The 12,701-nt window shown below is 41.4% G+C and overlaps 1 protein-coding gene across 3 annotated transcripts in view; it reads right to left on the bottom strand.

The window, feature by feature from the left end:
* SCUBE2 (signal peptide, CUB domain and EGF like domain containing 2) overlaps nucleotides 1-12,701 on the bottom strand; it is a 37,748-nt gene that overhangs the window by 7,982 nt on the left and 17,065 nt on the right. For all 3 annotated transcript variants that reach the window (XR_008209625.1, XM_052696132.1, XM_052696131.1), the window contains exons 11-17: nucleotides 12,348-12,470; nucleotides 11,765-11,881; nucleotides 11,027-11,113; nucleotides 10,211-10,315; nucleotides 9,320-9,475; nucleotides 8,772-8,975; nucleotides 1,297-1,464 (exon numbers count right to left, since the gene is read on the bottom strand). Coding sequence is in view for 2 of the 3 variants with exons in the window: in XM_052696132.1 (XP_052552092.1) it covers nucleotides 1,297-1,464; nucleotides 8,772-8,975; nucleotides 9,320-9,475; nucleotides 10,211-10,315; nucleotides 11,027-11,113; nucleotides 11,765-11,881; nucleotides 12,348-12,470 (960 nt within the window). In the remaining variant the exon portion in view is untranslated. The remainder of the gene's footprint in view (nucleotides 1-1,296; nucleotides 1,465-8,771; nucleotides 8,976-9,319; nucleotides 9,476-10,210; nucleotides 10,316-11,026; nucleotides 11,114-11,764; nucleotides 11,882-12,347; nucleotides 12,471-12,701) is intronic.

The raw sequence follows: 12,701 nt of genomic DNA, 5'->3' as shown, positions 1-12,701 counted from the left end.
ACTACCCTTGTTGAGTTTTTTATTCCAGCAGCTCAGTGTGGAGTCCACCCCTACATGATCTACTGCCACTCCATAATTCAAAACACTTCAAATACAAGTTCCAAACAGTTTTTGCCTCTGCAATTCCACATCTCATGTGGCCACATACAAAACCATGAGCTCTTCATTCTAGTTGATACAAAAAATTCCTTGAATACTCTAAATTGAAAACTGGGCCTTGTTTACAGACCTGTTCTTGTTTGTGTTAAATAGAACTAAAATCAAGCCCTCCCATCTTTGTCCAGAGTTTTTAGGGGTTTTTTTTTAGCACTGTAACTTTGCAAAATCAAATACAAAACAATATTTAATGACTCTTCATTGTAGAAATGAGTTCACTGGAGAAATCAGTGAACTATCACTTTACTATCAGTAATTCTTCAACACTACTCAAGATACATCTACTACATTGCAGTTTTCAGCAGTAAACATGTCTTTGATACAAGAGATTTCTTTATTCAAACCACCACTAAATGTTTGCATCAGGACCAGATATCTAGCCCTTATTTCTATTCAGTTACAATAGATTTGCTATTAGCACTTTTTCTTGGTGATCTTGATGTAAGTAATGTTCTTTTATCCATGCTTTAAGACACTGAGTTATAATCATTAACATTTCATCTTTTCCACGGGTACATATTTTTCGTCAACATTTTCAAAGACAGCTTCAAAGCTCTCAGGTTTCTACTTTTTATATAAATAGAACACAAAAAATTTCTTCATTCTTAAAGGTCTGATAGCCCCCTTGATTTCCACTCGTGGAGGAAAACCTTGGGAGCAGATAGCATGGCAGCTCCATAGCACTCAAGTTTAGAGGACCATTTGAAGTACTGCATAGTTAGAATGAGTAACAGCTTTGCAGTTGCTTTTTAGCCATTATTAACATGAAAAATTATTTTCTTATTTACACTTTAGAACTCCAGTTCCATCCTTCACATTTTCAAGTCACTACTTAAACCCAAAACCTCAATACAGTACACTGGCCCAAATTTTCTCCTGGGAATCTTCTTACTCTTCTTTTATACAAAACTCTCACATCAGCCATTTCATTAACCAACTTCCAAGCATCTCTCAGTCTCTCCTCAAGTCTTGTGTAAAAATCAGTTGTAAAAATGATTGAGGCTTTACTGAGCTTCCCTGCAGACCGACCAGGCCCACCAACTCTTTGGAAGAGCAACCCTTCATGAAACACCCTGCATGTAGCAGCAGCAGCATAGATTTTCCATCAGAGCAGTAGAGTTCACCAACTCTTGGTCTTACCTTTGGTCTCGCAGTCCTGAAACAAGGACGTACCGCTGTGTCTCGTCGTCAGACCCCCTCCGCAGGGGAAGCAGGACACTCGCCCAGCTTCAGGCTGGTATGTTCCAACGGGGCACGGCAAACAGGGCTTGAAGCCATCAGGGGAATATTCACCTGGAGAGCATTGATCTAGAGAAAGAAGCACACAGGAGCTTCAACTCACACACCATAACGGAGGTAAGCAATGCGCCTACACATGACCTAAAACTCCACTGTGCAACTGCTTTCCTCTTCAACAGCGAGGACCAAGGTTTCAGAACTGAATGTGAATGACAGGAAGAACTCAATACATACACTGTACCCTGCATATCTGACATGAACACTAATAACTTCTGGTGCTGATGAGCTCTGGTGGACTGGAGCAGCCTTCACACTTTGCTGCAAGGCTACGCTGGGCGCTAAGCCTGTCCACTCACTGCTTTCTGATAATCTGTACAGAGCAATAACATAGAGATTAACTCTTCTTTCTAAAGAACTCTCAGACCCTTGCCAAAAGAAAAAAATACATACTAAAATTAAGACATCAAAAATGTACTTCCAGATTTCTAAAAGTATTTCCATGTTAGTAATTAGTAAATTCTTATACTTCATAACTGCTGAGGTTACTAAATTGTCCTAAAAGCTCAAGTGCAATCAGGAATTATGCAAATTCATTAAGCATTAGATGTGACTTTTAAAGCAGAAATATTCTTGCCAGCAGTGATTCTTGGACAATGATCACCTGTGCACAGGATAATTGTGTTCTGTATGATGCTTAGATAACATCAACCAGACTGATTTTACTTGAACACAGTATGATATTATCCAATAAACCCACGAATACTTACGGATATTGACAAAATCTGCTTGAAACTTTTCACAAAAGAACTGATTTCAGTTCCAGTATTTAATAACACCCTGTTCTGGAAGGTACAAAATAGTGTTGCAGTTGTTCAGCCATGCTGAAAAATTCTGTCCTTTAAAAGACCTGTTACAATAACAAACTGTTAGTTTTAGTTTATAGCTCCAATAAATCACTCAGTGAATAGCTGTTTTGTTAGGAAGTTAAATTGGCCTTGGCTTCATTTCAGGATATATGACTAACAACAAGCAGGGCATTAACCACCGGTCATGATCAGTGATGAAGAATTTTGCTTATTGCTGATAAATAGAGTGGAGTCGTGAGTGTTTTTCCTTCACTTGATAATAAAATACAGCAGAATTAAGTAATGCTCCATAGCTTATCAACGAAAGCTAGTGCAGAAGGAGACTGTAACTTTTTCCACCACACATTACTTCTGCTCTCATAAGTACACACATTCATGCACTCCCAAGCTTTTCTTCATTTTATAAACATTTCTACAGAACACTCATCAGTCCTTGTGCAACTTAACAAAAAAACGGATGAAGTAAGGCTTCCACTGCAACAATCCCAGTAAGGTAAGGAAAGACAATTACAATTCTGTGATGAGGAGATGCAATCAAGGTTACTAAAGGTGATTTTGAGATACAGCTACTGGCTTCAGGAACCAAGAGACAGTGAAAAGATCAGTGAAAACCTCCTTCCCCACAAAAGCTCTTTGGTTCTACAGGCAATTTGCATTCGAGTAAGTAAAACCTAAAGGTTCTCCTTGGACTTTAGTGAGACCTTCAACACCCCTACAGGCACTGCACAACTGAACTTTGAGAGCAAGGGGAAAAAGGGGCAGAAGCATCAAAGGGTCTGTTTTTGTGCCTTTCCACCACACTGGGACACACTGCAAGTTCCAGCTGATTTTTGGTTCCCAGGATTCTGAGCATTGTGGCAAGAGTCACAAGTTATTTGTGCTTCCTCATCCTGGTGAGTTCCATTAGGGCATCAAACAGCTTTCTCATTCCTCATCATAGTATGTTCCCACACTCCAGCTCACTAGCAACAATAAAAAATATCAGTTCACTAACATTTTGCATTTGTGGCTTCAACACTAAATCAGAAGGCCAAGCAGCACAACTACTGAAGTAGTAGATCAGGAATTGCTACTGAAAAATAAGAATCCATGTTGAGGCAGGAGCAGCTTGCTGGCAGACAAGCCAGGCTAGCAGAAGAGTCAGTCCCACTGGACAAGCAATTGGCTTGTCCATGGAGCTCTGGTTTGTATGATAACATCACCCCAGGAAGGAGGTGCTGGCCACCCCCTGCTCAGCAATTACTTGCTGTCAGGGCCCTAGCACATGAAGCTGCCTTCTAAGACAGGGTGGGTGATGGGAACGCTGGCTGCTTTCACAACAAAGATCATTGGTTTATTAGTTAGCATTTGTGATGTGGCTTCTGGGATTAGGGAGCTCAGATCTGGATGGAGAGGCCTACTAGGATACCCCACACTTTTTTGTAGTTTATAGTCTAAGAAATACATTGGGTTTTTTTTACACTACTACCTCAACCCAAGCTTTCCTAAGCAGGTACAGCTCCCCAGACAATCTGAGCCACAGATGCGTTCCCAGTAAACTGCTCCTGGTTCCTCCCCCCAAGAGGAGACCCAGTCCAGGCACCTCATGCCATTGGAGCACTGAGCAAGGCCAATGAGGAAAGCGTGTTTAGAGACTCATTGCACTCACCAGGACTCAGTTCAGCATAACAGACAGACATGGTGTCAATAGGTTCAATTACAGTATCGTTAATTGTGGGAACAATGCATCACTACCATAGATATCATCCCACAGAAACCTGCAGGACTGTTCATGAAGTTAGGTTGGCACAAATGAACCCTCTCTGAAAAAAAATAAATAAATAAAAATAAAACTGAGTTCAAACTTCTCCTGTCAAAGCATTTGTTTCAATGAAACTAAAACTGCCTATGAACCTCTGGGAGTTTCTACCAAATCTAGGAGTTTCACAGAACTCCTGCACAGCGCCTCTCCCTCCTGACACACGGGAAATACCCACTCAAAACAAGATCTGAGGATGTGCAAATAATGGCATAAATCAGAATCCCCCTTGCTGGCTTTGCTCTTTTTTCAGAAACCGGATTGTTTTTCTCCAAACGAACAAAAGAACCAATTGCCTCTAGTAGACTTCATTTCTGCAGCCACTGTCTTTGTTGGCCTTCAATGCCCATTAAAAAACTGGTCTTGAATCTCATGCAGCTGTTTTAAGGGGGGAAAAAAAAAAAAAAAAAAGAGTGAAAGCTTTTCTGATGCAAAAACAAGAAAAGAAAAGAAGAGGGGGCACAGTGAACCGGGATTAAGGGTTACAAAGACACTTAGAGGCTCTTCTTCTCTTTTCAGATCATTGGCCTTTGAGTGCTTGCTCCTCTAGACAAACGCTGTAGTATTTCAGTGGATAAGAAGGTGAACCTTATAAAGGAGGTCATGATCCACCATTTTACTATTTTCTTAAGAATCACGCCTTGACTTTATAAGGATAATTACTGACAACGGGCACAAATCAATTCTGAAACCTCATCCTTTATGTTATTGCATTGTAGCAGTTCACACACTTAAGGCACATGAGACAGTTATGTCTCAAGGATTTGTGTCTTAAACCTATGGTTGCAAGCAGGCTAACAAGCAAAAGGCAGTCTGACATTTAATCACGTATTTTTTTCTTGTCAGTTTTACAAAAATATAAAAAATAAATGCAGTTCAGTCCTCCATTGTGTGGAAATACAACTACCAATTGCAACAACTGCAATGGCAGTCAGCACTTTCCTCTTTCTGTATCTTTCATCGTACTTCCATGGCGTCAGCATCTTACACATTTAAGCTTTAAGACTATTTTGTTAACATTTTGTCTGCATCCTCTAAATTAAGGGGACAAAACTGCTGGATGCTGAGCAGAGAAAGGCATCAGCATCTCCCACACAAGATAAAGCTGCCCAGTGTTTATATCAAAGCAATACCTATGCCACTGCTGTTCTCATGCTTGCTGTTCCCTTAAGTGGCAGCTCTTTGGATTAATCCATTTGTAACTGGAGCAATGTTGTGCTGACATATCCTTCTACTCAGCAAGTTCAGGGAACATTACTTTTATTTGCCTCCCTTCATTTGTTAAAACACTCATGTATCTAGCACAGGTATCACAGAATCCTTAGAGTTGGAAGGGACCCTCAAAGGCCATCTAATCCAACTCCCCTGCAATGAACAGGGAACACAAAAAATACTAAACACAGAAAGTTGTACTTTCTGCTCCATGGGGCACAATCAACATATGACAGCACTTTAAGTGATGGAAAAAACAGATGAATTGCTTGTTGCTTCTCCCTCAGTGGAAAACACCTGCAGGCAAAAGGCCCACAGTAGCGATCTTTTTCTTCTCTTTCTGTATGGATGTCACTGTTAATCAGATCATGACAAGGAATTGTCAGTATTTGAAGAATTGGTCTTTGGCCACCTGTTTCAACTCTGGCTCATACTGAAGAATAACTACGTGTAGCCTGATTTGTGAATGAAAATCGCATTCCCTTCCAAGACAAATCTGCTCTCAAAGCAGCACACAGCACTTCCAGCATCCTCAGATGGTCCAGTATGGAAGCACCACCAATTAAACAAACAAGTTCTTTTATGATAAGATTTACTGCAGTGTGGAAAGACACACACTCTGCCATGAGAATCCAGAATTCTCTGGGAAGGTTGATTCAGGTTCCATTTCCCGTGATACACATTAATAGAAACCTACAGTGGGCTGCTCCATGTAGGTCATTCTCAGGATTTCACAGAATAAGCCAATACTAAATACGCTTCCTCATTGGCACAGAGCTTGCACACAAGGTAGGAAACTACAACATCTGGGCCACAAAGGCGTCAGAAAAGCCTGAACAGGACTTGATGCTGAACAGCAAACTTGAAATGAAATACACCACTCCTTGGAATCCACTGCGCATTCTGTTTTAATATCAACAGCTGTTAAAAGAACAGCAGACAAATGTGTAACCACTCAGCCCATTAAGGATGATTGCATCTAATCTGTTCCTGGTGCCTTTCTAGATCTTCTGTTCTGCAGCATGTCCCACTATAGTCAGTAGGACTTAGAGCAGGAAAACCAGGAAAAGCATCACTTCAGCTGAAGTGCAAAGCAAATGCAGCCCCAGTTACCTAAGACAAGTGGGTAGGAGCTGGCACTGGGCAGGCTTCCCTCTTACACTGCTCACATTCAATGTTACAGACAGTGCTGTGTCAGTAGATATCTACTGCAGAAAGAGGGCCAGAACAAGACTGTCTGATTCAATAAAGCTGTATTTACAGATTCCAAATATCTTGTTTTAAAACACATATTTGAAAAACAGTGAACTGTACTCCACTCACTATCTGGATCACAGAAGACTTGTTAGTCCCTAGCCATATTTTTTTTCCACCGCTGCTTTCTGCCTCTCTAGTCAGACTGAGCAAAATCCTTTTGCCAAAGTTCACTGCCTATCCTGAGAACACATGCCCCAGAGGCCCTGGGTTCATCTGCTGACCCAGTATCTCTTGCTATAGAGTCACTTTCACACCAGAATCATTACCATGCTTGGATACAAAGGGCTACCACCTTCCCAGTAGCTCTCAGCAGCTCTGCAGAACAGTCAGGTCAAAACAAAAGGAAAAAAATCCTGCTCTCACACACACCCATGAGCTCGTTTCTTTCCCTCCTCCCCGCTCTATTTCTCAGCTCCTTCTGACCAGCAGTCAGACAGCAGCAGCAGTCACCCAGCATTGCTTTACCAACACAATTGGTTTTTCTAAGGAAATGAGGCATACGTAATAGCACTGCCTCTGCATGTACTCTTAGGTTCCCTCAGCAACCAGCAAACTTTCAGTTTAGCTTCCAGCAATGCGACAAAAGATGAGGAGAGGTTTCAAAGTACCAGGTTTCTGTAAGCTTAGAGCAAATAGGTGGAGAGCATTAAAGCGGAGAAGAGAGATGTTAGCATCTATTCAAGTAAAAGGTGTTGTGGAGGCTCCGCCCTATTTGATCACAGCAGATCTGCACAAGGACGTACTCTGAATCACTCAGCTTAAGAAGAAAAGATCCATTTGGCAATAGCACCTTTTCAAGCATAAGGCCCTTGGGGAATCATATCTTACAGGATTCAGTGCTCCCATCATACCCTGCTAAGATGTGCAGGGTGAACCATGGCACCATTTCAGCAAAAGAAGAGTCTGGACCTTTACAAGTTCCTCTTCAAAACACTTGACTTCATATGCTCAGTGTCTCTGGCTGCTTTTGCTACAGACACTGACCTTCTCCTGAAGATCCCTTGCTCTCTGAACTAGCACAGAAATGCCATGTAAGCAGCTCATTAGTAATAAGAAAATAAATTGGCTCTATGGCTACCTAAAAATAATTGTTTCCCTGTTGTTCCACTTCCTAATTGTAACTCACATTAGCTGAGGACAAATGCAAAGAGAATGTCTTCATCTGGGTGCATCTACCTGTAGTGTTTTTAGTTTACTCATTGCTGATTTTTTTCCAGATTAAGTCATAGATGTGCTTGAAAGCATTGTACTCCATACAACAGACTGAGACATTTTCAAACCACTCCTGCAGCATCAGACACAACAGCTTTAAAAAATCCACCTAACCTCAACATGATGAAGGCTCCAAAGTTTTCCAGGCTTATTATAATGCTACAAAAAATTGTATCATAATGCACAGCTCTTTCTGATAGAATTCCCAACTAATTCCCCTAAACAGATGTTCTAAACAACAAAAAAGCATTTTTCTGTTATTTGCATTCAAGTTTTTCCAGAGTTAGCAAATCTAGATGGGAAAATCTATCCTAAGCCTGAGTGGGATGCTGCTGGAAGATGTACTAATTCAGTCTGACAAGCGTTTTAAAGGCTTGCTGAGTCACAAAACCACTTACATGCTACACACCCTATGCAGCCTCAGCTAACCGTCATGGCTGTTAGACCCCTGTTAAGACAACATCTGACCCTTCTCCTTAACTTTTGTGCTTCGGAAGTATTTATTGTGGGTTTCACTATGGCGGTGCCCTTTAGTGTCATGATAATTGAGATTTTTTTTCTCAGTTTTGGCCTAGAAAACCCCTTTTCTCTGTGCAATTATAACTCTGACATGAAGATTCTCTGAGAATCAGAGCTTAACCAGCAAAGAGAAAATGGTCAGCAAGAGATAAACTATTCACAAGTTCAGAAACACAGAGCTATGGATGGCAAATGCAGTGTTCTGTAAGTAACACTGGTGATCCCCAGGCAACGGTGCCCGCCTTTAAGTCCTCAGGTTTTCTACCTTTGAGTTTACCGTAGGTTTTGCATCACTCACAACGAAGTACACTGTGCTGAGCACTTATCCCATTGTACTACAGCAACTGCCAGCAATAAACACATAGACACACGTATCAGTAGCACAAACAGTACGCCCTACTACACCCCACACAGCCCTCCTGCCTCCTGGAGGAGCATCCTATGACACCTCCACACTTGCCAGACCTGAGCAAAACCTCACGATGGTTCGTTCCTAATTTACACTCACTTACCACATCTGCTACCCACATGCATCTGTCCCACACCACATGACTGCTGTGGCTCCGACAGCTTGAGAGACTTCCTGGCCACTTCGTGGTCCATGCCAGAGACACGGACGCGGAACTGGTCCCTGTTGACTGTCTTCCGTAAGGTTCGAATGGTTTTTCGGAACCTCTTCTCTGTCTTTTTCCGGGCACAGCGCACATCACACGTATCTGAAAAGTACCAAGGGTGAAACATGAAGAAGTGACTATGCACAAAAGTCCACCCAATGCTGCTCACTGAGGATACAGCTTTTGTGAACAAGTCTGATGGAATGGCCAAAACCAGTGGGCTTCAAGAAAATTAAACAGACAGGAAGACTTTAATCCATGGGCAGCTCTTTGATCTTAGAAACCATCCTCATCTCTCAGCTCTTTTTGAAGCATGAAAATTAATTTTCAAAACAGGAGATACTTTTTATTATCATTTTGCATAAAGATAGAAGTGAAAAATACAGAAGTTAAGAAGCAAACCGTAAGAAGCTTCAAATCGCACCTTGGATTATTTTCCAACCAACCTGTCACCTCCTTTTGGTTCGTTTCAAGCTCAAAGTCCGCAGTGATAAAAATCTCTCTGGTTGCTGGTAGTCTACTGAGGGCTCCATGGACTTTCTTGCCAGAGCTGCATGTTAGGTTTACATAGTGGAAGCTCTCCATTACTGAGTTATGTCTCTCTGTATGAACAAAATTAAAGGAAGCAAAAGCTTGGCCAGCTATGTTATCAGATACTTGCTAGTCTTCGGTGCATATTTAATCACCAAAACTTCAAGGGGAGCAAAGGACTCGCTCCACATGCCAGTAAACATTTTCTCCAGTTTCTCACTGGGTGTCCCCTCATGCAGAATCGTGACTGCAGTGCACCTATGGATGTACTTTGAGGTGGAGTCCCTAGAGCTGCCCTGGCTTTGAGGCATGCATGATTCACTGCTAGGATTAGAGGTTGGCTGCAGCACTCATAGTGACCTCACTATGTCCATCTGGGGCTGCTAAAGTATAAGAGGAAAAGAAAAGAGGAATAAACTTTTAGCAGTGAAGTCAGCGAAGAGGCCTGGAGCATCTTCACTGAGGCATCAGAGAGGAAGGAGTAGGCAATAAAGGAAAGAAGAGAAAGAAAGGATGGAAAGGAAGGAAAGGACATAATCAAAAGAAGTATGGCTGATTTTACTGGGAACTTACTGACAGTGACACAAACAAAAAAGAAGGACTTTCCTTGCAAACAAAGGTTATCAGAGGAAAGTCCTCTCATCTGAAACACCTACTGCAAGAATCTTGGCTGGGAGGGAGTATGATTTATGAGGTTAGTAAGGAATGGAAAGTTTGCAGCCATCTGTGTGCTTCCTATCAAGGAAACATTTAATAACCCCGCAGATATGACTCTCACCTGCTTACCTGCACGTTTATATTCATACCTGGTATCATCTGCTCCAGACCTTCTTGAAACATCTCAGTCTTTTTCAAACTACATTTTCCTTCATTTAATTTAAAGGTTACACTTATCTTGATGGTTGAAATATCTTCAGAAAAAAACAATTATATGTTATTTTAGAAAGGGAATGGAAAGTTTGGAAAAACCTAATATCACATCACAATGATGTTATCAAAAATATACTGACATAAAGGGAAAAGTGGTCATCACAGAGGATCTAAAGAGATGGCAGCTTCCTATTGCTGTGAAGCTGGTTCTCAACTGGAATTGGAACAAAGTGTGATAGATTTCACTTAAAATAAAAGAGAGACAGAATGAGATCAAATCAAGAACTGCTTCTGGGCAAAATCAAATAAATGTTGGCTGAAATAAAAAGAGATACTTCAAACAAAACCAGTTCAGAAAGTGGTTTACGCTTATACAAAGCAGCGCTTTATCTGTTTAACTTCAGATGCTTTCTAAACTCCACTGTCCAATAACTCAAACTAGAATCTGTAAGTTGCCAATGCCTTTAGTTTATCTGAAAAGAGTCACAGTACTGCTGGCCTCACAGTTCATTTCACTGCTGGTCCATTTCTCTTTCCTTATTCTTAAATCTTAGATTGGGTGATACTGACAAAGCAGTAGAAGGGGAACTCTCAACTGCAATCGTGATCTGCAGTCAGAAAGTCGAGGAAAGAAAACAGAGGGAGCAAAATGGAGCACAAAAATAGAAAGAAAACCAACAGAATGCCTTTATTTCACTGTCATCTACTGAAAGAAATCAGTCACATCACGCAACAGTAAATCTAGTAATTACCCAGCCAAGTGGATGCATTTGTGTTTTGCTGCTTTTTCTTAAGTTGAGATGAGCTGCCACAGGTGAGAGTGTAGGCATCTTGTGTTCCTAACAGACAGATGATACAGACAGTAAAGACATAGGCTCTGTGCACAGACTGAAGACTGCTGTCGTATAAGAGGCATTCTTAATTTGTTGATCTGCATCATCTTCTTTTTCAACCATGTAATTCACAAAATACTTGACAATAGTTTGTTTTTCCCTAAGTGATTAAAAAGACTCAGGAAGGAAAGAATCATCTGTCCCAAAAGCACCAACCGGGACCGCGTGCTGTGTCCTGAGGCTGGAAGGACTGTGCAGGCAGAGCTCAGACCCCACGCAGGGCTGGAATGCCTCCGTGCCATTGAGCCGTGGCTCTCAGGGCCAATTAAGGAATGGCCCAGGGAGCACAGAGAATTCTGCCCTGTCCTCTTCAGTTTCCAAAAGACGGCTGTCATGAGAAGGGAATCTGAGGGTAGAGTGGCTATAAAGAACAGGGAAAGGGGGGCTTTCCTGGAACATTGGCTGGGATACAGCCCTTTATCTGTACTAAAAGAGGAAAGGTCCTTCTTGATTGTCTGTTTCTTGGGGCACCCATGAGAGTCATGAGTTTTGCTACTCTTTCACTATCTATAGAATCATATGCTTGGGCTTTTTTTTTTTGCTTTTGTGCTTAGTTGCTGGTTTTTTTTCCTTGTTGTTGTTGTTTTTTGGACTTACCAGAAACTATCCGAACATCTGAAGAGCAGCTTAAGAAGCATCTATCACTCCTGCCACTCTTCATGCAGTGCAGCAATACCTTGGGTGACATATTATCAGGAAAGGACTCCTTTATCTCTAAACAGGATAAAACAAACACTCATGGGAGAAGTAGAATGTATACACACATTGCTAAGAAAAGGGCATGCAGCTTCTTATGCAGCTGGTACCAGAGAGCACCCATGCAATTAATAGGCTGTTTAGACAGAAAAGGAAAGCAAGAAAACACCACTGAAAGATCCCACGGTGTCCATCAGCAGACTTTCTCATGCAGGGAAACAACAGGGAATAAATAGATAAAAGCATATGAAAGAACATCAAAGTCCCTCAAAGTATCTCCTGTTTTTTTGGGATTTTTTTCTTTGTTTGTTTGTTTTTACCCATTTCATCATCAGTACCATCATGCCTAATTAAAAAGTAAAACAGAATGCAGGAAACAAAGACTCCTACCACTTAACTGGACAGACTAATATTTCAGATCTGACTACAACCACGTGGCCTTCAGACACATCAGGAGCAGTAATGCATTTGCCAGGCACCTTACCAACACAATCCTTTTTATTCCAGTGTAATTTGTAGTTAGAGTGGCACAGGCATTCATAGTCTCCCGGTGTGTTCACACACAGCTGTTGGCAGCCACCGTTGTTGATGCTGCATTCATTTATATCTGTAGAGGAAAGGAAGAACTAGATTTAGAAAGTAACTTCTGCTGCATACTAAGACCACCAGATAAACGTGTAAAAAATACTGCTTAGTAGAGTTTGGAAAAGCTCTTAGGAAACCCATCTTGAAACAGTTTTGTTTTCATGGAAATCTTTCAATGAATGTCAAAATGAATCAAGTGTTTGGGGAGAGTTGATTCTTAAACCACACGTTAGAAAAAGATATATCCAGCCTC

Source organism: Tympanuchus pallidicinctus, unplaced genomic scaffold, assembly GCF_026119805.1.
Source record: "Tympanuchus pallidicinctus isolate F22 unplaced genomic scaffold, pur_lepc_1.0 scaffold3, whole genome shotgun sequence".
Classification (NCBI taxonomy): Eukaryota; Metazoa; Chordata; class Aves; order Galliformes; family Phasianidae; genus Tympanuchus; species Tympanuchus pallidicinctus.
The sequence above is the reverse complement of the archived record's forward strand: the minus strand, read 5'-3'. Positions and strand labels throughout refer to the sequence as shown.